Source organism: Eriocheir sinensis, chromosome 2 (genome assembly GCF_024679095.1).
Source record: "Eriocheir sinensis breed Jianghai 21 chromosome 2, ASM2467909v1, whole genome shotgun sequence".
Taxonomy (NCBI): Eukaryota; Metazoa; Arthropoda; class Malacostraca; order Decapoda; family Varunidae; genus Eriocheir; species Eriocheir sinensis.
Window position 1 is genome coordinate 19939181 of NC_066510.1, and position 22466 is coordinate 19961646.

Consider the following 22466-nt stretch of genomic DNA (forward strand, 5'->3'; position numbering starts at 1 on the left):
GCAGCACCAAACCCATGCTCAATTTTAGTGCATGTCCCCAACTCCTGGATCCTTTAAATAATAGCAAAGATTTCCTTTTCATATAAATTTGCAGTTTCAAATTTATCTCTGGTCTTTGTTGTCTAGTTCTTTGTGGACATGTCAAAAATAATTATAGGCAGGTCTTTAAAGTTCAAACTAGTTGGATAGTCTAAGACATGGAGGTAGAATTGGTGGTGTCGATACGGCCCACTGATCCCATTCATCGAGGTGAAGCCATCAAACTCATTTTTAGGGCCGGAAGAGGAGGGATACCAGGGTGAGCTCACGTCCACTAAGTTGTTAACTTCAGACCCCAGACCCCATCTCATTCATTATGATGGTGGCATTTTTGAGTACTTAAATTTATTGATGCGGTAGATCTATTTCATAATACCTGACCTAACAACACCTGACAGCCTGGCCGAGCTCAATAAGGGGGAGCCTGACCTGACAACACCTGGCAGGTGTCCACAACCTTGTGGCCCTAAAAATGACGGTTCGGTGGACTCACTTTTTAGGGCTGATGTCGACTGCCAATTCTACCTCCATGGTCTAAGATGACTGGAAATTTGAGTATTAAAAGTGGGTGAGAGGTGAGCAAAGTGTGGAGCTAAGGACAAAATAGGGTATATTAAATTTGAAGAGGATATGACCCATCAAATATGCTAATAGGAAACTTGGATGAGCATACTTGAATCCTGGAAGTTTAATTAAGGATGAATGCTGGAGAACTCCAATATTGATGATTACAGATATGTAGATCATGGGCAGTCAGAGAGTATGAGTGCTGTAGATTCTGATTTCCTATTAATGAATAAACATGCTAGGAAAAGTTAGCAGGCCTGGGTGAATGAGGAAAGGCAGATTGATCTTCCACGATACCATTAAATGATCGTCATGAACTATGTGGTGATGAGAGGAAGTTAGAGGGCAAGAGAAAGGCTGGTTGGAAGGTTTGGTGGAGATCTGCAGCTGAGTGAGGACATTGAAGTGGATGAGATGGATTAGGAATTTTGAAATTAAATGCAATAGCAAAAAGTAGGATAGGTGTAAGAGCTGGTAGTGTTGAAAGATGCAAGACATGGAGAAACAATGCCAAAATGAAGTCACAGTGTAGAAGAATAACCTGAAAGGGAATGTGATAGTTGAGGGGATGAGCTTTGAAGAGGCATGAGAGAGACATTGGCTAGAGCAGTTAAATAGTTGATATGACAAGCAAGAGCAAATGTTAAAAGAAATTATGGAAGATTTGAGAGAGAGAGTACGGAGTTAGAGACTGATGCAAGTTGCTGAAAGGAGAGAATGCTACATAGTGAGCTGGTAGTTGGTGGAAAAGGAAGTAACTTGCAGTAGGTGTGTAGAACAAAAAATGGAAAGAGGCGCCGATGAAAAGACACAGCCACCTGTAAAATTATGATTAAACTTGGGACTCGACTCACTCGAGACCTCTTGGCTCTGGGACTTAAAAGGAGAGGGAAAGAGATACAAAGCTAAGGGGAGATCACTAAAAGGTCATTCATGTGGGAGGCGATATGAAATTACCAAGCCCAGGACCAAATTTTGCTTCATGTGGTAAACAACACTTCCTGCTGCCACCTGCATTTAGGGGCTGAGGTGCCGTGGCCTACCCAGCCCGCTAAAACACTTAAGAAGAAGAACAGCCCACCACAGGACTGACCACACCCACAGACTAACACTGAAAGACCGGGCAATGGCTCCCTCACCCCTGCCATCGCCTTCCAAGTCCTCAAGCACACAGTGATTTTTCTTATAAGTCTTGCTAGCGATAGTTTATTATAGAGAAGAAAGCTGAATAATGTAATGTCATGGAAAAGGAAAGTGTGTGAATAACCGGAAGAGAGGATCAAGAGGAGGAGGACCTGCGAAGCGATACAGGTCAAAAAGAAGGACATAGGGAAACTGCAAGAGGCCGGGTGGCCTACACAGGGCAGCTCCAGAATCCCCCCCAAAAAAGAAGAAAAGGAAGCCCCCAGCCCCCACCCTGCAGGCACATCATATCACCAACAGCCCTTAGCAACTTGAACCTCTGGAGCTGTAGCGGCTGTGGTTTTATGGTCCACGCAGCCCCCTAGGACACTGAAGAAGAAGAATGCAATACATGCTGGCAGCCTGAAACATCTTGCACTCACTCCCTGATGTGATTTTTTGGGAGACATGAGTTCTTCAGGTTTTATGAGGTAAATGATGAATGTTTGACTTAATAATGTGTAGTATATATGATATCACATTTACTTATGGCACAACAAGGAAATATGATAATATTTGTCTGCTGTTTTATTGTGGACTATAATGAAATATACATCATAGTAGGCAATATTCTTAAATAATTTCAGCAAATGTTTCATTTGCAGTGGGGAGGAGTTACTTAGAGCCAGAAACCGTGATCAGTCTTTGTTGCCAAGTGGAGAAAAAGTGGACGAGGCCGTGGAGTCATGGCTGGAAGACACGATGGTGGAGTCTCGCCTACGGGAGCACCACAACCTCTTACGGGAGCCCAAGGTTGCCAGGAAGTAAGGAGTTGAATGGAATATTAATGTACATATGTATTTACAAATGTTAAAATATCAAGATGTCGAATAACTTATGGGTAAGTAGGGGGGGGGGGGGTTCCTGTAGGCTACCACTTGAACACAGAGTGTTTGTTGATATAAGTTTTGACATATTTTTGCTCATTTTTAAATTTGTGCCTCAGAGACCAGTTAACATCAGGAGAGTGGCTGCCAGAGTCCCAGATGGTGAAGGTGGCTCGTCCAGGCAAGTTTTGGCACCATATGGGAGTCGAGACTGACATTGGCAAGTGTTTGTACCCTGAGGAAGCTGTTTATCTCATTGATACGGTGAGGATTGCACTCAAATGAAAATATCTTGAAATACCTATACATAAAGAGGTTTTGATGATGTAAATGATAATGGATTTCATATGGCAAAAATATCACTCCTTCTGGGATGATTCAAAGCATACCTGTGACTGACTTTATGTAATGTCTGCCCATAAAGCATATCAGTGACCATCATAACCTAATGTCTGCAGGGGGAACTTGAAGTAGTATATGATGGGCTTCCCCTGAGCCTGCAGCAGGCCCAGGCACTTCTGCTGCAAGATAGGCACCACCTGGAGCAATATTTTGTGTACTCCCACCTCTCCCGCACTGGCTGCAAGGTGGTGCAACATCAGCCTCACCTCGTCTTTACAAGTATGACAGTAATCTTATTGCTTTTTGCCTTACTTCATACATATTGTCACTTCAAGTTTTCACTCATCAGAAATTATTCACAATGGTAAATATGGAGATTCACTACGCGCCTCCAATATTGCCCCCACAAGAATAATAACCTTTCCAAGGTCTGACATACTGTTGTACTTCTCTAGTTTTACTGGCGCATCATACATGTGGAGTAGGTCCAGGGGGATGTCGAGGGGGGCGAAGCCTCCCGTTAGAGGTTAGGTCACGTAAAGTTCGGTTGGAGTAGTTTAAGTATGCTCCCCCACCCAAAACCCCAATTTCCCATGGGTCCCCCAAGATTGTTAGGGGAAAGGGATTAGGCCTTTTTCTTTACTTTTAAGTACTTGCACCTTCATATTATGGTTGAGGGACATGTATCTCGTCCCTTAACTATAATATGGAGGTGTAATATTGTAATTTGGAGGCGCGGAGTCAATCTCCATAATTACCTTCACAATATATATAATTAATTTTCTAGATTAAGAATTATTTGTATATGCTCTAGGTCTGAGGATTTAGTGAGCCAATTTCTGTGGAAGTAGTGGTATTAAGTTTTCCTTCACTATCACAAAAATTCCTATATTAATTTTTCTATGAAAAAATACCAAGTGTTAATGATTTCAGAATATGAAAAGGACATAAGACTGGACCAGCATCAGACAAGTAAGAAGGGGGTCAAACTAAAGCTTGGATCTGATAATGACTCACCACAGAATGCTCCACAGTCCCAGCCAGTTGATGCTGCCCTGGAGGAGCTGTATGCCTGTCTTGGTGACGCTGCAGTGAATCCTCTCATGGTGGGGAAGGACGAGGTCAGCTCTTCGGTCAAGTCAACCACCATCACTGCTGAAGACAAAAAAGAAAGTAGAAAAAAGGCTTCCAATTGTGATAAAGAAGCCTTGAGCCCTCATGAAGTGCGGCGTAGGGAATTGATTGAGATGTTCCCTACCATGAGTGGTCAGGATGTTATGTTTGTAGATGTAGAGCCTGCAGAACTGCTCCCCAAGAATTCTGTCCCCTCAAGAAATAGGTATAAGATATCCATAGAGGCTCTGGAATACTACAGCGTATATGACACAAGGCACCACTACCACTACCAGGGGAACATACAGAGACACAGAAACTGGAACAAACAGGACCAATGGAATCGCTCCAGAAATGGAAGATGGGGCTCAGACTCAGAAAGGCCTAATTGGCGCTCAAGAGATGACTACAGTGAGCGTGGCAACAGGTGGCAACAACACTCCCAACCACAGTGGGACTCCCATGATAGGCGGAGAGAGGAAAGGAGTGACAGATGGGGCCCTGCAAATGATTCCAACTGGAGGCATCACAGCAATTCAAATTCTGATATGGGGTACAGGGACAGACATGGTGATTCAGGGCACAGCAAGGAGTTCAGTGACTGGCATGGTGATTATGGTGACAGTTACCAGTCTCAGCACGAGGAGGATGACATCGACTACAGTGTGTGGCCAGAATGGAAGAGGAAGCGCAGACCAATGTTTAGGCAGCAGGGGAGAGAGGGATTCCCAAGTGCACTAGTCAGGGTAAGTTCCCTTTGCATGTAAACATTTGTGTGCATAATTCACATGTCTTTGTTTACAGTTGGATACTTTACCATGTGTATAATTTGTCTGTTTATTAATTGTTTATAATTGACCTGTTATTTTACCTTTGTTTCCCCTGTGTCACTACAAGTTATTAAAGTTTCAAAACACTTAGAAACTCCAAAGTCACACATTTGCCAAAAGATGAAGCCAAGAATATTTCAGAGACAATGTATTCAAGCTAATTTCCTACTTATCATTACTATTTTTTTCATGAGCTTTGTAAAGTTCTGAGTTATTTGTGTTTGGCAGCTTGGAACAAAGGTTAGTTCATGGAAGGAGTACAAGCGTGAAGTGGCTGAGAGGAAAGCAAAGAAGGAGCTTACTGAGGGCGGCACTCGAGTCCTGTGGGAAGGTCGTACAACCCCACTCTTCAATCCTCACATCAACCCGTCACCAGCACCTTCCGTTTCAGCCAACACCTTTTCCACCAGTAAGATTGATATTCACCCCTCAAGACTATCTCCCAAAAGACCTGAAGTGTGATGTTTTAAAAAAATAATTTACATTCAATTACAGTAGTGGTATTGTAAGACTTAGCTTATTTTACATTAGTCTCTAAAATTAAAGGTTAAGAGGCCCTCAGTGATATCCTCCAGAGGTCCTTCATCATAATATTTGATATATAAGTAGAGATATACATAGAAAATTACACTCACAGTAATGATGTTGTAAGACTTAGATTTTATAAGGCAGCAAATTAGAATTGCATCGTTACTTGTTTGCTTTAACTTTTCAGCTATTTCCTTTGAGTCATAGTTTTAAAATTTAGTTTTCTTAGATTTGATGGCCCAGGCCCTTCTGGGAAGAGCACTGTGCTAGTCTTGCAGGGTGTCAGTGGCCCCTTGTAGATGCAGAAGACAAAATAAGCTAGTAGTGGCAGGGAGGCTCCAGTTGGAAATCACTTTTTTTATAGTTTAATATTCTTGTTTTTTCCAGCATTGCTATCGTCCTGCAATCTAGATGCTGCAGTCACTGATGTGGGTGTCTTTAAAAACATAATCCCCCAGGAGGCTCAGCTGAAGGTGGTTTATGATGTCTACCTTCCCACAGTGGCCTACAAGAAGTCCAACCCTCCAATACCCAGCAAAAGAGTGGCAGTCATGAGGTATGTTGAAAAAGGGAGAATTTTAATTTTACTTGTGAATTAAAAAAGATGTAAAGTTATTTATTGGTATGTTTTCTTCCTTCCTTCCTTTAATATCTTTTTTCTTTTTTCCTTTCTTCCTTCCATTCGATTCTTGCTTTCTTCCTTTCCTTTCCTTTTCCTTTTCTTTCTTCCATCCATTCTTTCTTTGCTTTCTTCTTTTCTTTCCTTCCTTGCTTTCTTTCTTCCATCCCTACCTCCCTCCCCTCCCTGCATTGCATAATGTGTCTCTGCCCCCACAGGGATGGTGCCATGCCTAGCCCTGGCCAGATCCTGGAGGTGTCTAGTCGCTTCGTTGACAATGTAGCCGTGGCATGTGCTGTGGTGACAGGCGGTGAGGTGCGGCTGTACACCTTCACCCCCATGAACCTGCCCTCGCCCCAGCCATACACCAGCTGAGGAAGGACTAATTTGATGATTCTGTTAGGGAGGTGCAGTGTTTCAATATGCTCTAAGGAAACAAAAAAGGTAGATGGTCCAGTCCTGCACTTCTCCTATAAACCTTCCAAAGCCATACAGCAGCTGAGGGAGGAACAGGTTATATTTGTGTTAGGGAAGGTGTAGTAGTGGTGACTGGAAAAGATTAAATCAGGAAAATATCCATGTGGATGCTGTGGAAAGGGAGTAGGTGTAAATTCTGTCTTGTGCACATGTTGCAGGCAGTGGTGCTGCCTTAGATGCTCAGGCCTCAGAAATGTAAGAGGAGTGCAGAATTTTATATGCCCAGCTTGCGTAAGGAGACAGCAAGGACAAGAAACTGAGAGGGATGAACTAAAGGTGAATGGAGGAAAGCTGGATGAGGTAGAACATTTCTGTTATTTGGAAGATGTTCTGGACTGTGAGGCAGGAGTGGAGAGGACAGTGAGAGCGAGAGTGGTGGCAACGTGGTTAAAGTGGAGGGAGGTGGCTAGTCTGCTCATGAATCATTGCATCCCTCTAAAGAGCAAAGCAGGGGTGTACCAAGCGTGTATTAGATCAGTGATGTTGTATGGAGCAGAAACATGGGCTCTAACTAGAAAATTGATGGAGGTATTGAGAGCTAGTGATCGAAGAATGCTGAGGTATATGGTGGGGATCAGGTGGCAAGATAGGGTGTTCAGTGCAGATGTAGCTAACATGTGGAGTAGCGTACCTGGAAACAGTGCTCAGAAGGGAAAGACTGATGGTTTGGACATGTAAAGAGAGCAGGTGAGGATACAGTGCTGGGAGCTGTGGAGAGGTTAGAGGTAAAAAGGAGACCAGTTGGTAGACCTAGGAAAACATCGAGAAGTTGTATACAAGAAGACTTGGCAATGATGGGATTGGATGAACATCAGGCAGAAGACAGAGCAGAATGGAGGAGAGCCATAAAGTGTCCAAAAAGTCCAAAAAGCTTTTGACCAGGCGTAAAAAGTGAGTTTCTCTGTCTGATGAGTTGCTACTCAAAGTACAAACATGTCACATTTTACATCAGGTATCACTTTATGAGACTACAGTTTATCTCTCTTTTTGTTTGTTGTTAGTAATTTTGTCCGAGTGATGTTTTAAGCACTTTCATTATGTTGTAGCTTCAGTCAGTTTGACAAACACCATGACTGTTGTTTGTAGTGAGGGTGAGTGTGGAGGATGAAGATTTTCACTTCATTCAACAGAGCACAGATTAGGTGCTCTGATTATAGCTGGGATTCACTTTTTTTCAGAAATTGAATATCTGTAAGGACAAAGACTGTGTGCCTTGAATTAATTGATTTAGTGTTGTTTTCTCATGTGATTCAGGTTATTCACATGCTTTTGCAACAGGTGTCTCACCTGGTTTATGGCTAGAACTCATTCTAGAAATGTATACGTATGCTCATCATACATTAAGTAATTTTTTATAGCTTTATTTCATCCTTGATTGAAATTAATATATATATATATATATATATATATATATATATATATATATATATATATATATATATATATATATATATATATATATATATATATATATATATATATATATATATATATATATATATATATATATATATATATATATATATATATATATATATATATATATATATATATATATATATATATATATATATATATATATATATATATATATATATATATATATATATATATATATATATATATATATATATATATGTCTCTGGAATGGAGGTATACATTCCACGTTCTTTCTCTACTCCTCATGCTAAAAAGCCTTGGTTTAATCATGCTTGTTCTCGTGCTATTAAAGATAGAGAGGCAGCTCACAAAAGGTTCCAGAGCCTTCGAACACCCACTTACTTTGACCTTTACATTTCGCCCGGAATCGTGCCAAAGCTATTCTCCGACTTACCAAAACTTCTTTTATCAATAGAAAATGTCAACATCTTGTTTCTTCTAATTTTTCCCGTGACTTCTAGCATCTAGCCAAAAATATCTCCTCCAATTTCACTTCTTCCTCTTTCCCTCCTCTCCTTAACCCTGATGGCAGCACTGCCATCTCATCTGTCTCTAAGGCTGAACTCTTCACTCAAACTTTCTGTAAGAACTCCACCCTGAACGATTCTGGGCATATTCCTCCTACTCATCCCCCCTCTGACTCCTTTATGCCTGTTATTAAAATTCTTCCAAATGATGTTTTCTATGTCCTCTCTGGCCTCAACTCTCAGAAGGCTTATGGACCTGATGGAGTGCCTCCTATTGTCCTTAAAAACTGTGCTTCCATGCTGACACCCTGCCTGGTCAAACTCTTTCATCTCTGCCTATCAACATCTACCTTTCCTTCCTGCTGGAAGTATGCCTATGTACAGTCTGTGCCCAAGAAGGGTGACCGTTCCAATCCCTCAAACTACCGCCCTATAGCTTTACTTTCCTGTCTATCTAAAGCTTTTGAATCTATCCTTAACTGGAAGATTCAAAAGCACCGTTCCACTTCTGATCTTCTATCTGATCGCCAGTATGGGTTCTACTGGTGATCTCCTTGCCTTCCTAACTGACTCTTGGTCATCCTCTCTTTGCCGTTTCGGTGAAACCTTTGCTATTGCGCTGGACATATCAAAAGCTTTTGTAAGGGTCTGGCACAAATCTTTGCTTTCCAAACTACCCTCCTACGATTTCTATCCTTCTCTCTGTACCTTTATCTCCAATTTCCTTTCTGACCGTTCTATTTCTGCTGTGGTGGACGGTCACTGTTCTTCCCCTAAATCTATTAACAGTGGTGTCCCACAGGGTTCTGTCCTATCTCCCACTCTCTTTCTGTTGTTCATTGATGATCTTTCCAAAACGAACTGTCCTATCCATTCCTACGCCGATGACTCCACTCTGCATTACTCAACTTCTTTTAATAGAAGACCCACTCCACAGGAACTTAACAATTCAAGGCTGGAGGCAACAGAACGCTTAGCCTCAGACCCTACTATTATTTTCGATTGGGGCAAGAGGAACCTGGTGTCCTTCAATGCCTCAAAAACACAGTTTCTCCACCTATCTACTCGACACAATCTTCCAAACAACTATCCCCTAATCTTCAACAACACCCAGCTATCACCTTCTTCAACACTAAACATTCTCGGTCAATCCTTAACTCAAAATCTCAACTGAAAACTTCATATCTCATCTCTTACTAAATCAGCTTCCTCTAGGCTGGGCGTTCTGTACCGTCTCTGTCAGTTCTTTTCCCCCGCACAGTTGCTATCCATTTACAGGAGCCTTGTCCGCCCTCGTATGGAGTATGCATCTCATGTGTGGGGGGGGGTCCACTCACACAGCTCTCCTTGACAGAGTGGAGTCAAAGGCTCTTTGTCTCATCAACTCTCCTCCTCATACTGATAGTCTTCTACCTCTCAAATTCCGCTGCCATGTTGCCTCTCATTCAATCTTCTATCAATATTTTCATGCTGACTGCTCTTCTGAACTTGCTAACTGCATGCCTTCCCCCCCTCCCGCGGCCCCGCTGCACGCGACTTTCTACTCTTGCTCATCCCTATACTGTCCAAACCCCTTATGCAAGAGTCAACCAGCATCTTCACTCTTTCATCCCTCACGCTGGTAAACTCTGGAACAATCTTCCTTCATCTGTATTTCCTCCTGCCTACGACTTGAACTCTTTCAAAAGGAGGGTATCAGGACACCTCTCCTCCCGAAATTAACCTCTCTTTTTGGCCACTCCTTTGATCTCTATTCAGGAGCAGTGAGTAGCGGGCTTTTTTTATATTTTTCTTTACACCCTTGAACTGTCTCCTTAGCTGTAAAAAAAAAAAAAATATATATATATATATATAATATATATATATATATATATATATATATATATATATATATATATATATATATATATATATATATATATATATATATATTTCCTTGGTGGGTGATGATACTACTCGAAGCATCCGTGAAAAGAATCTATTCGACGCGGTGAGCCATAAAAATCCCTCTTAGCCTCGAGGTATTAACCCATGGGTAAGCCACATGGAAGTGTTCATTCTCCCATGTTCTGGCATAAACTCGCATAAGAAATGCACTGTTGAACTGTTGGTTGATGCAGAAAATCATAGGGAAATGTGGGTTTTATGTTGAGGGAGAGATTAATTGAAACTTAATTCACAATTACAAAATACATTTGTGAAAAGACTTCATAGCTTGTGATGGCCCAGTCTTAACTCAATACATTTCAGCCTAACTATATGTCCTACATGTAAGAGAGAGAGAGACAGAGAGAGAGAGAGAGAGAGAGAGAGAGAGAGAGAGAGAGAGAGAGAGAGATTAACTTTAATTCACCAACATTAGAGAGAAAGAGAGGGTACGGTACGTAGGAATTATATTAAGGCAGCATGGAGTAGCTGCTAACCTTTATTCACAATGACTCTTCAGCTGTTAAGTAAGTTTTTGTAAACACTGACTAATTTCACATAAATCATAGGTGAATATAACCATAAGAATCTCAAATATAAGAGGTCAGCAGTCGGCGCGGCGATTTATGCCTTTGTAACGGCACTTTGTTGCCATTTCAGTGTGAATTCTATTACTGTACTAATTTTATCTATCGTTGTTTTGGAATTTTATGAAGCAGTTTTTTTTTGTTTTAAATGTTATCTTTACTGGATAGAAACTTTCCCTATAACATAATATGAGTTTTCTTCATATATCTGATGTTATTCTATGCATTTTTTTTCTGCTATTTTGACATGTATAGCATTGGATTATTAAGTTAATGAAAAATTTAGCGTATAGTATATATAGAGAGTGTATAGAAGAAAATTATTATGATTTGAAAGTGTCCGCCATCTTTGTTTACAAGCTGCGGGTCAGTCTGGTGGCGCGAGGATGAGGAGAGGCAAGCACGCGCCGCCCCGCGCCCACACGTCCGCCTAGCGCCCACGCCCCCGACCACCAGCCACCGTGAGTACCAAAAAAAACCGTGTGCGCCCCTGTGTGCCTGGCCTGGGTCGGGCGTCGCACCACACCCGCGTCCGTCAGTGTCACCGCCTGGACCAACCAATGCAACCTAAAGAGAAACATTTTTCTTCTTCTTTTGACCTGCGACGCTTTGTATCGCTTCTTAGGCTCTCCTCTACACTTCTACCCATACTTCACAACATGCACTTAGTCACCCTGCCTGAAGTCATCCAGAGAGCAGGGGAAGGGGGAGCGCCTGGAATCAGTGGAGGGCCACCTCAGCTGTGCCAATAACAGGAAAAATCGACCAAAGTAACCCTGAACTGAGGTGTTTTTCTGTTCTTTTCTTCCCTTGACTCTGCTTTTCTATGCCCTTTTGTTAGTTTCCACTCTTACACTTTTCACTCCACTTTCATTGTATAACACGAGGGGTGATATAGTTACTACCACTACCAGAACCGAGGCACCAACCTGTCACCGTAACAAAGGTGTACCCCAGTCTTCATTGACTAAGGTCGGTATTATAAAACATTTTCGCTTCTCATTTCATCTATTTCTAAAGTTCAAAGAGGGGGTCAGTTGGGTTCTAATGAGTGTTCCTTCAGGTTCAGGGTACAGAAGAAGGGTCAAACTATCACCAGGGTCATAAAAATACTGGAAATGCCCCAAACTCCTACAAAAGCTTTGTCAAATAGGTGTTCTTGGGCAATGAAATGTCTTATAATATTACCCACTGTGTAGCTTGCTGGGATGCCGGTGTGCTGGCCCCCCTTTTCCGGCCCAGGCTGTTGTGTCGCCTCTCGGATAATCTGGGCCGTATTACAAGTCAAACCCGAGAAGTTGCGGGTCCCTACAAAGGTCGGTTTAGGGGCCATACTATAAGTCCAATCCCCATTAATTGAAACTTACCTAACATAACCTTTTAACCCTCTCGCTCACGATGACGCGTTTAGCGTCATCAAAGGGTAAGAGGTCCTGGCGCACGATGACGCGAAACGCGTCATAAAAGTTTAAAAAAATTGACTAAAAATTAAGTTTCCGGTGAAAGTGCGTCAAATTTGGGAGCATCATTTGTTGGGATAAGTTTCTTAATGGTAACATGGCAACCTTTCTTAGGAGCGTAGATGAGGAGCTTTGAGCGATTTTTAGTTGTTAGCCTATTCTGACGGGAGAGGAAAGAAATACAGTTTTCTCGGTGTAACTCAGGAACTAATAGGCATATGAGGATTGTGAGGATACCACAAGAATCCTTACTAAATTCCTCTTTGAAACATATATTCGGCTAAAAAAGTTGGCCCACAAAATTTTGAGCTAGTGAGTGGGGAAGAGTTGGTACTTAGGATTTATTGTCTACAATACTCTATACGGAGACTTGAAACAAGTTTGTATTGTTTATATATATATTTTCCTCTATTTTTATTTGTGTGTTCTAGTACAAGTCTTTATGAAACCATTGATACCAAATTTATTGGGGTACGATATACCTGTGAGGGTAAAATGCGTCCGGGAATGTAGAGTATCGCGGCGGCAAAAAAAGGCCGGTCGGGCCTGAGAAATGCATGATGAGTGGAACAGAAACTTATTGGAAACTTACAGTGTGCGAAAGGGTTAATAGGAGGGGATGCCCCCCTCCCCATTATCTTCACTAGCCAGTAACCCAAAGCTGAACCTTGACCTTATAAGACACAGGGTGATTTTCTGGGAGATTTGTTTTGGAAAAAAGTATGTTTTATAAGCCGTCAAACACTTTTTTTTTTAATTTTTTTTTATTTATTTATTTATATTTTTTTTACACATTGCCATAAACCAAATTCACATATTTCAAACGTGTAAAACTGTGCCTTATATAGGCCAACCAGCCTCTTGCAACAGGAGCTGCCTTGTATAGGCAAACCAGCCTCTTTCAGACTCCTTATATTCTTATGCTCTTATGTTATATAAACCCTTGACATGCTTCAGTTTGTGAATAATCTTAATAAATCCTTTGGCCACAGATGTCTTTGGATGGGCAGATGGAGGGAGGGCAACAGGCCCAAACAGAGGCACAGCAGAGCCTCAATAGCTTCTGGCCTAAAATAACCGAGGACATACGACAACTCACACAGGTAAGCAGATGATGATGTGGTTACATTTTATGATGCCAATGTTAGTAATTATTTCATCTTACTCTTATATTCGTATATTTTCCATATACTGCATTGGTTTGTTGTGGGTAGCGTTTTAGAAATGCATGAAGGGAGAACTAGGAAGGATTTTAGTCATTTTGAGAAACTAATTGTATGTGTTCCTTCGGAGAAAATGTTCAATATACTATAAGAAATTAGATTGTTGTCATGGTTCAAGTAATTCATCATCAACTAGAGGATGAATTATACAGTTAACTGTGCATTTCTGTTGAACATATATCACATTACATTGATATCCTACTGTAATAATGTAATAATGAACTTTCTTGTCTATCTAAAGCTTTTGAATCAATCCTTAACCGGAAGATTCAAAAGCACCTTTCCACTTCTGACCTTCTATCTGATCGCCAGTATGGGTTCCGCAAGGGGCGTTCTACTGGTGATCTCCTAGCCTTCTTAACTGACTCTTGGTCATCCTCTCTTAGCCGTTTCGGTAAAACTTTTGCTATTGCGCTGGACATATCAAAAGCTTTTGATAGGGTCTGGCACAAATCTTTGCTTTCCAAATTACCCTCCTACGGTTTCTATCCTTCTCTCTGTACCTTTATCTCCAGTTTCCTTTCTGACCGTTCTATTTCTGCCGTGGTAGACGGTCACTGTTCTTCCCCTAAATCTATCAACAGTGGTGTCCCACAGGGTTCTGTCCTATCTCCCACTCTTTTTCTGTTGTTCATTGATGATCTTTCCAAAACGAACTGTCCTATCCATTCCTACGCCGATGATTCCACTCTGCATTACTCAACTTCTTTTAATAGAAGACCCACCCTTCAGGAACTTAACGACTCAAGGCTGGAGGCTGCAGAACGCTTAGCCTCAGACCTTACTATTATTTCCGATTGGGGCAAGAAGAACCTGGTGTCCTTCAACGCCTCAAAAACACAGTTTCTCCACCTATCCACTCGACACAATCTTCCAAACAACTATACCCTATTCTTTGACAACACCCAGCTATCACCTTCCTCAACACTAAACATCCTCGGTCTATCCTTAACTCAAAATCTCATCTGGAAACTTCATATCTCATCTCTTACTAAATCAGCTTCCTCGAGGCTGGGCATTCTGTACCGTCTCCGCCAGTTCTTCTCCCCTGCACAGTTGCTGTCCATATACAGGGGCCTTGTCCGCCCTCGTATGGAGTATGCATCTCATGTGTGGGGGGGCTCCACTCACACAGCTCTTCTGGACAGAGTGGAGGCTAAGGCTCTTTGTCTCATCAGCTCTCCTCCTCATACTGATAGTCTTCTACCTCTTAAATTCCGCCGCAGTGTTGCCTCTCTTTCTATCTTCTATCGATATTTCCACGCTGACTGCTCTTCTGAACTTGCTAACTGCATGCCTCCCCCCCTCCCGCAGCCCCGCTGCACTCGACTTTCTACTCATTCTCATCCCTAAACTGTCCAAACCCCTTATGCAAGAGTTAACCAGCATCTTCACTCTTTCATCCCTCACGCTGGTAAACTCTGGAACAATCTTCCTTCATCTGTATTTCCTCCTGCCTACGACTTGAACTCATTCAAGAGGAGGGTATCAGGACACCTCTCCTACCATATTTGATCCTGCTTTCGGCCACCTCTTTTGTTTCTTTTTTAGGAGCAGCGAGTAGCGGGCTTTTTCTTTATTTTTTTGTTTTTTTTTGTGCCCTTGAGCTGCCTCCTTTGTTGTAAAAAAAAAAAAAAAAAAAAAATAGCATATTCATATTCATATTGCCCAAAATCTTGTTTTGAAGATGGCTTTCATTGGATTTTATGAGATAAGGGCAGTACCACCTTTGAAGGAATCAGTAAAGCAAGCACTCATGGTCTGAGCTGCACCACCTCCCAAACCCCTCCATTGCCAACAGGAACCACTCATGGTCTGGGCGAACTGCCTAGCAACTGCTTTCAGTACCATCTGGAAGCACTCATGGTCTGCCCTCAAAGCACAAGTGTGTTTTTCCTCATAGCCGCCCCAAGTCATTCATTCAGTTTTAATCATTTATTTGGCATCGTTCAGTCAGTTTTAGTCGGAGTCTCCCCCAAAGGTAATCAGCTTGAGATATTCACCCAAGAATATGAATTATGTTCTCATGTGTAGGTGGTGACAGTATATATGTCAATCCATTTTTTGAGATATTGTGGTAATAAACATACAGACCGACCAACAAATAAACAGTATTATCCATTTCACTAGTAGGAAGATGGGCAACAAACATCAAGTTTTATAATGTGAGTTTAGTGCTTCATATTCCTTTGATTGTTACCATTAAAGCCTGAACTTCCCTTACCTGCTCAGAATGACTTGAGGCAACAAGAGCTTCCCCTGGCTCGGATAAAGAGGATAATGAAACTGGACGAGGAGGTGAAAATGATCAGTGCCGAAGCTCCAGTGTTGTTCAGCAAGGCAGCAGAGATCTTCATCACAGAGCTCACCCTCCGTGCTTGGATACATACTGAAGACAACAAGCGCAGAACACTACAGGTTGGGATTGTGGTTGCTGCCATCTTACTAACCATTTTTGAGTTTCAATTGATTGTAGGTTAAGGTGTAGTGAGTGATTTGATAAATTTCAATTTAAGGTCACCCACAACTTTAGTAGATGCAACCTTTTATTCTGATAGATTTTGATGTGTTTTGAAATAGTGTACTAACTGCTCCCATAAATCAGTAGTGCTTTTTCTTTCTTCCCTACAAGAGGCATCTAATTGCCAAATCAAACCAAACCTAATATTCAGAAGGATATGCAATGATAGGAGACTGCAAGAGGCCAGTCAGCCCACACATTGTAGCTCCGGGGGATTGGATATTTATTAATTTCCCTCCCCACGCATAAGTGATGTTGATTTAGGCACTGCCCATTACTTTGAGGAAAACATTTATATTTTATTGATTTGCATGATTTTTTAATGTGGTGTTTGGGCTTGCTATGAACTACTTATGGCCAAAGTTGTGGAATTTGGCTTAGTAACTTTCACACACAGAAAAATTATTTTTTTACTAAGAATTGTTTATATATATATATATATATATATATATATATATATATATATATATATATATATATATATATATATATATATATATATATATCAAGGAACTGTCTTTGTCCTTGATATATATACCACGGCGTTGTGTCGTCTGGGATTGATTAAAATTCTTTCCGACTGCCCGAGCGTGAGCGGGACTTCTTACCTTTCATTCCTCGTAAGAGGGTGGGGCCAGGTTGGCTGCTTAAATGCAACCTCTGGCGTGAAGTCTTTTAGCTTATCAGGTGGCATGGTTGGTGTGCGCCTTGATTTCTATTCAGAAAATGCAGGTTCGATTCCTGGCACAAGTGGTTTGTTGAGATACATATATATATATATATATATATATATATATATATATATATATATATATATATATATATATATATATATATATATATATATATATATATATATTTTTTTTTTAGGATTTTTAAATTTCCCACTCGTCGCACCAAGTAGCCATGGCGTGAGTGGCAACACTGTTCTACCAAAACACCTGCTGAAAGCACCCCAAAGCGTACGAGATAGGTGTTCACCTTGCAGAAGAATTCAGATTTAGGAGAAGTTACGTTTTTGGGATGAGTTACGTTGCAGTAGAGAGAGCATACCACGTGAATGAGAGCAGTGTTCGCTGTATCTATCATCTTGGTCTTGGTTTGGGAGGTAATTGTCCCTTTCAGCCCCAACTACAGCCTTTGAAACGGCTTACTCCCTCTTGCCGCAGTAACTGCCAGTGCTCCAAGAGTGCTGCAAGAGTGGAGATAAAGGCCTCGATAACTCTCGTTATTGCTATGGTAATAGCGTTTCACTCACATCAAAATGGCGTACCCTGATCTTCCTGGCGACGTTTAACATGCATTACTAGCTGTCCTGGCTGACGAACTCCTTACAACAGAAGATGAAAAAGAAGTTACAGTGGTTATGGTGGTACAGGGAGGTGAAATGCAATGGAAACACTTATATGTGTTTGTTTGGGCCGCCATATTTGCTGATGACGTCATCACAGCACGAAGGCCCTCCACCTCTCAAAGCCGGAAGCCAGTGGACATGCCGAGTTGGCAACTCGTGCTGCTGCGTCACGCGTTTGAGAGCACTCGGGACATTCCAAGAGTCCCGATTCCCTCTTTCAAACGCAGCCCAGGTGTGTTTCTAAGGGGGACACTAATTTTATACAGATTTTCAAATAGTACGGGGCTCCTGGGTCCCTAACCCCCGTACTATTTGAGGGACGACTGTATATAGATAGATAGATAGATAGATATAGATATAGATTTAGATAATTTTATGGGTGACTTAACAAAATAAACCAGTGATTTTGTGCTTGACAGTGATTAGTGTCATTCCTCTCTACTTTCAGAGAAATGATATTGCTATGGCCATCTCCAAGTATGATCAGTTTGACTTTCTCATTGACATTGTTCCAAGAGACGAACTGAAGCCCACCAAAAGCAGAGATGATGCTAACCGCACTGGCGTGCCCACCGACCAGGTTTGTCCATTGTCTCTATAGGATGTGGAAATATGTAAAGTCCATGATGTACATGTGATCGAAGTTGATTCGAAAACCAAAATAACATCTTGCACTGATTGGTGGAAAATTTGTTAATGGTTTGGTTTATAGCATTATTTCCAGATAGCCCAGCACTACCAGGCTGTACTGCAGCAGTCCACAGCCAACAATACCACCAGCAGCTCCCAGACTGTTCAACCAACCAGCGTTCAGCCACAGACAATCCAGATTGTCCATGCTGGAGGACAGGCATCATCTGTACAGGTAAACTAAAACTTAATAGGTGTCTTACATTATACTCTTGTACCCTTCTTTATCCTCAACCTCAGACTGTTGCTCTCACTTACTGCTTGCTGTCTCCTCAGTGTCACTTTGGTTATTGAGAACTAATTGATGTTTTCTCACTAAATTGTGTTTAGCAATATTCTGTAGGCTGTAGGCATGCCATAAGGCTAGCCAAGGGCATCACCCATAATTATACCAACACAGTCATGTCAAGATGCTGTTTTGCTGAGGGTTCCATTTGCTAGTAATAGTAACAAGATAAGAGCACCAATGTGTTGGTTCCTGCAGTCATCTGGCACCACAGCAGCATCCACCACACAGCCCCAGCAACAGGCTCCTCAGATCATTCAACTACAGGCACAGACTCAGCCACAGCAGAGTCAGCCTCAGGCACAGCAATCACAACAGACATCCAGTGGAGGCATCCAAATCATCCAGCAGATAATTGGGCCTGATGGACAGATACAGCAGATACCTGTGAGTAGTTTACCTTCATGTCAACCTCTTATTTTCATTTTATCAACTTTCTTTTTTAGTGTATCATGGACGCAGGATATGGGGCAGTAGTGATGGTGATGGTTTAGTGAGGATACTCTCATTATGGCTCAGAAAGGGATGAGCATTGAGTAAAAAATATATATTGTCAGAGAAGGAAATATTCCCTGGAAAAATTCCTCAACCTTCTGATAAGCTGTGGGGAAGGTATTCATGGAAGGTGATGTAATTGTGAGTGTTTGGAAGGGGGGGGAGGGTTTTGGGATTTTAGGCCTTATATAATGTGTGACTATTGTGTTATCTACATTTCTAGGTGGTCTTTCTTGGACTTAGATATTATATCGTTTCTCAGTCTTCATGGAGATTGTTGTGTAAGTAATAAAAGAACATTGTCTGTAAGAAATCATTAATCTTGCCCCACTCTGTATGGGTCAGATCCAGTTGACGCCCCAGCAACTCCAGATGATAAAGCTGCAGATGTCAGGAGCCACACAACAGCCGATCATCATCCAGACAGCACCCATCCAGGCTGTCACACAGCAGGCACAGACTGTCGTCACCTCACAGCCACAGATCATCCAACTCCAGCAGGTAAAACACCTCTCCTCCCTGCTCTCACCACCAGTGAAATTGACACTTCATCCTTCCACTCCCCTCCTTGGTACTAACTACACTTGCACATGAATTGTTAGGAACAGCAAGGGAACTAATCTCTACCCTTTGATTGCTTTTATAGTATTTAAAATGAACATTTGTTATGTTTTACTCTTGATATGTACTGAATTAGTATAGTTTTTGCACAAAGCACTTAAAAGGTTTATTCATACATGCACAAAAATATTTTTGTATTGTAAGGCCTTTTCAGGGCTTTAAGGCATCCCAGGCCATATTTCTCATAGCTTAGTCTCTAAAAAAAAGCACAAAGCCTCCATGGTGGCAGCAGTGAAATGGGCCTAAAAGTAACACATCTGATTGAGATAAAGTAAGCCAATAAATAGCAAGAATGCAGTGCTGGATTGAGCTGTTATAGGGCCAGGGACTTACAGGAGTGAATAGCAATACTTGCCACTTATTACATCACCACAGGACTCATGGAGGCATAAGGCCCCAGGGCTATTACCCTCTGGGACCTGCCCTAAATCTGACCCTGCATATGTGCATTGCTTAATTTTGACTGGGTTGTCAAATCTTATAATGTTTCTGATCTTGGTAGTTTCCACCATATAATGGTTTTCTCTCTTTCAGAGTGGAGGACAGCCAGTTTACATCACACAAAGCCAAACTCAGCAGCAATAACTTGCTGCAGCGCATCAGAACCACCCACCTTTAGATATTATGGCAACATGCACTCACTACATCACTGGTCTTTGCAAGACCTGACATTGTGAAAAAGTACAATGTTTCTATGCCCACAGTAGGATGGAGCTGATTTCATTCCAAGTGGCCTTCATGTTTATAAGTATTAAGCAGCAGGCTTGAACAGACTCCTGATAGGTTGGAGGCTCTGAGGTGACCCTCTGTTCTTAGAGGGTGAGGATGGTCTAGGGACTGCCCTGTTCTCTTGCTGAGTCACATTAGCATTAGGGGCATTTTGAGATGCTTGAGAGCATAGCAGCAACACACACCATGCATTCATATTGCTCCCAGGATGGTGCCCACTAGTCTTGGATGACACAACTCACTGGTAAGGTAAAGGGTGTGTTTGGTACAATGCATTCTTTTTTTCAATTGGTTTGTGTGTTGGTAGAGAAATAGAGACTGGATGCACCAGATGTGTTTATCTAGTTTATGCAAAATATATTTTCAGACAATTAGATTCATATCAAAGAATGTATAAAGGAATTGTAAAAATAGCATTTTAATCCTCCACCTCTATCTTGCTGGTGATTTCCTCATTTATCATTTTGTAAAATATAACTTAAGCAATAAACTTAGCGTTTTGTAAAGTCTGTCTTCGTAAACCTGTGCCGCAATGCCTCTCTCAGTTGTGTGTGCCTTCCTTTCTTCATTCCTTTCCCATTTTGTGCTGGGGACTTGAGGGAGTGAGATGAGGCTGGTAACAAGGTGGCTAATAATAGCCAGATGACCTATTAAAAGATAATACATAGCCACAAGTGGAGCTGCATGGTGGATTTGATTTAAGTGGATGATGCAGTGAACTTGTTGGATGACTTGAAGTTACTTGGTGACTGATGGACAGATTCTCTTTTGTATGGATGTTCAGAATGTTACAAGAACTGGACAAATTTACATGGTAAGTCTGTTCTGTTTTATACTCCCATCACTCATTACCTAGTATGTTTTGATAGCCTTCCACTAAGACATTTTATGGCTGAATGTACACACTTATCAAAAGTCTGCATGGGCTAACCCATACCCATGGGTGCATGATGCAAAAATTGTTTGTTTGATATGGGTTTGACTGTGAAAGGCAGTCCAGGCACAGGTTGTGGGACTTGAGGGTCAACATAGGTTGAAATGCACAGGTGCCTTCATGAAATTAAGGGGCTGGGACTGGAAGATCATTTGTTTGAGAGGCTTAGCCACACCCAGGGCTGAGGACTTCCAGGCTGTGTTTCCCCTAAGTAACCCAGGCTGGCTGTATTCCTGGACAACAGCTAAGGCATAACAATGGATTCGGATGGAACTAAAGGGTTGGAAATGAAGAGATTGCCCGAGATAAACTTTAGGAATTAATAGTATGGGTCCTTCACCACTGCATCATGGTTGGTACATAGCAACGTATAAGTAAGTTGAAAACATCAGCTCAGTGCACAAGGTATTTGACGGTTCCATTACTAACCTATAGTTAAGTTGGAATCCAGTAATGATGGCAATTATCACCTTATGTGAGGAGGGTTATTTGCTGTTTTTTAATGGTAAGTTATACTTGGACACCTGATGTGGAAATTGTTAGTTAATGAATGGGTGGTGTCAAGGTAACAAAAACATCTGTTGGTTATGTCTGTAGAGGCGGAAGGCATAGAGAGAGATTAAGATAAACAAACCGAGATAATCAGCGACAGACAGAAAGAGATACTTGACATTTCTTTATTTATTTATTATAATGGCGTGATGAATATGTATACTTATAAATTATTAAATGCTAGAAAGAGTACCCAGTCCATCAGAACTTACCAGACAATAATAAAAGAAAATAAGTACTTAAAAAATAAAATATTCAATAAACCATATATTAATATCAGTACTTAGGATTAAAAAGTAGATGTTAGCATGCAATACAAATGTTTATCACTTGTACAATAGTTAATGGAGCAATAAGTAATCTAGATGAGAATTTCTATTATGATAAGTGTGTGGCATACCTGTATTACTTGTGGCAGTAACATGTCATTGCCAGGGACAGGTCATACATGGCTTGTCAACTCTAGGAGGAGTATGAAAGTGTGGCTGATCTCAACAGCACATCCACCAATTGCTGCCCCAATTATAATTATAAATATAATTATATAAATAATGCATATAACCTACTTCATGGCATTGTGATTATTTGGTATATTATTATTAGTAGTAGTAGTAATAGTAGTATCGTTAGTGGTAGTATTCTCAGTCTGGAAGAATA

The 22466-nt window shown here is 41.3% G+C and overlaps 2 protein-coding genes across 5 annotated transcripts; both read left to right on the forward strand.

Annotated features, from left to right (window-relative positions):
• The first annotated feature begins 1475 nt into the window (after positions 1 to 1475).
• LOC127001208 (uncharacterized) lies at positions 1476 to 7877 on the forward strand. Its single transcript, XM_050865435.1, has 8 exons — positions 1476 to 2219; positions 2394 to 2552; positions 2735 to 2879; positions 3074 to 3236; positions 3891 to 4816; positions 5129 to 5309; positions 5816 to 5984; positions 6266 to 7877. The coding sequence occupies exons 1-8, from the start codon at positions 2197 to 2199 to the stop codon at positions 6420 to 6422; spliced, it is 1923 nt and encodes a 640-aa protein (XP_050721392.1). The 5' UTR covers positions 1476 to 2196; the 3' UTR covers positions 6423 to 7877.
• Positions 7878 to 11246: 3369 nt separating this feature from the next.
• LOC127001219 (nuclear transcription factor Y subunit gamma-like) lies at positions 11247 to 20829 on the forward strand. Of its 4 annotated transcripts, none has more exons than XM_050865449.1 (8): positions 11247 to 11405; positions 13397 to 13507; positions 15860 to 16045; positions 17951 to 18082; positions 18215 to 18367; positions 18677 to 18865; positions 19319 to 19474; positions 20129 to 20829. In XM_050865449.1, the coding sequence occupies exons 2-8, from the start codon at positions 13397 to 13399 to the stop codon at positions 20177 to 20179; spliced, it is 978 nt and encodes a 325-aa protein (XP_050721406.1). In that variant the 5' UTR covers positions 11247 to 11405; the 3' UTR covers positions 20180 to 20829. The 4 variants fall into 4 exon arrangements, with proteins under 4 accessions (XP_050721406.1, XP_050721410.1, XP_050721417.1 ...); XM_050865453.1 differs by having other exon boundaries at positions 19325 to 19474; XM_050865460.1 differs by having other exon boundaries at positions 18746 to 18865.
• The last annotated feature ends 1637 nt before the right edge of the window (positions 20830 to 22466 follow it).

Coding starts and splice junctions, on each gene's coding strand:
- LOC127001208 (XM_050865435.1), top strand. CDS start 2,197: ATGAGTTCTTCAGGTTTTATGAG. Junction 2,880..3,073: donor CTGTTTATCTCATTGATACG/GTGAGGATTGCA, acceptor TAATGTCTGCAG/GGGGAACTTGAAGTAGTATA. Junction 4,817..5,128: donor TCCCAAGTGCACTAGTCAGG/GTAAGTTCCCTT, acceptor TGTGTTTGGCAG/CTTGGAACAAAGGTTAGTTC.
- LOC127001219 (XM_050865449.1), top strand. CDS start 13,397: ATGTCTTTGGATGGGCAGATGGAGGGAGGGCAACAGGCCCAAACAGAG. Junction 16,046..17,950: donor ACAAGCGCAGAACACTACAG/GTTGGGATTGTG, acceptor CTCTACTTTCAG/AGAAATGATATTGCTATGGC. Junction 19,475..20,128: donor AGATCATCCAACTCCAGCAG/GTAAAACACCTC, acceptor TCTCTCTTTCAG/AGTGGAGGACAGCCAGTTTA.